This window comes from Fukomys damarensis, unplaced genomic scaffold (genome assembly GCF_012274545.1).
Source record: "Fukomys damarensis isolate Sample0158 unplaced genomic scaffold, DMR_v1.0_HiC HiC_scaffold_10, whole genome shotgun sequence".
NCBI lineage: Eukaryota > Metazoa > Chordata > Mammalia > Rodentia > Bathyergidae > Fukomys > Fukomys damarensis.
The window spans coordinates 24,945,163-24,945,442 of record NW_022900922.1 but is presented as its reverse complement, the minus strand read 5'-3'; the positions used below and the strand labels follow the sequence as shown (position 1 = coordinate 24,945,442).

General features: G+C 55.0%; 1 protein-coding gene across 1 annotated transcript in view; it reads right to left on the bottom strand.

Moving 5' to 3' along the window:
- Nucleotides 1–280, bottom strand: part of LOC117285451 — a 34,777-nt gene that overhangs the window by 24,710 nt on the left and 9,787 nt on the right. Inside the window, exon 4 of the mRNA XM_033761786.1 lies at nt 68–218. Within this exon, the coding sequence (XP_033617677.1) occupies nt 68–218 (151 nt within the window). The remainder of the gene's footprint in view (nt 1–67; nt 219–280) is intronic.

Sequence of the window (280 nt, the reverse complement as noted above, 5' to 3'; positions counted from 1 at the left end):
CTAAGGGGGAGAAAGGAGGGGGAGGGGGAGAGAAAGAATCAGAGGAGGAAAAAAAATAGCCACTTACTGTAAAGTGTAAATGGATCTGGGGTTGCGTGGGGAAGGGGGTACAGAGGGAGAGAAACAATGTCTTGCGGCTGCTGTTGGTCTGGCTGCTGCTCCACGGGGCTTGTTTTTGGATCCCCCTGCAGTGAAACAGGTCCTGTACGGCTCCGCCACTGTAGTAGAAATGATGTCTGCGGTATACTCCGCTCTCTCCTCCCCCTCCTCCCGCTCCCCT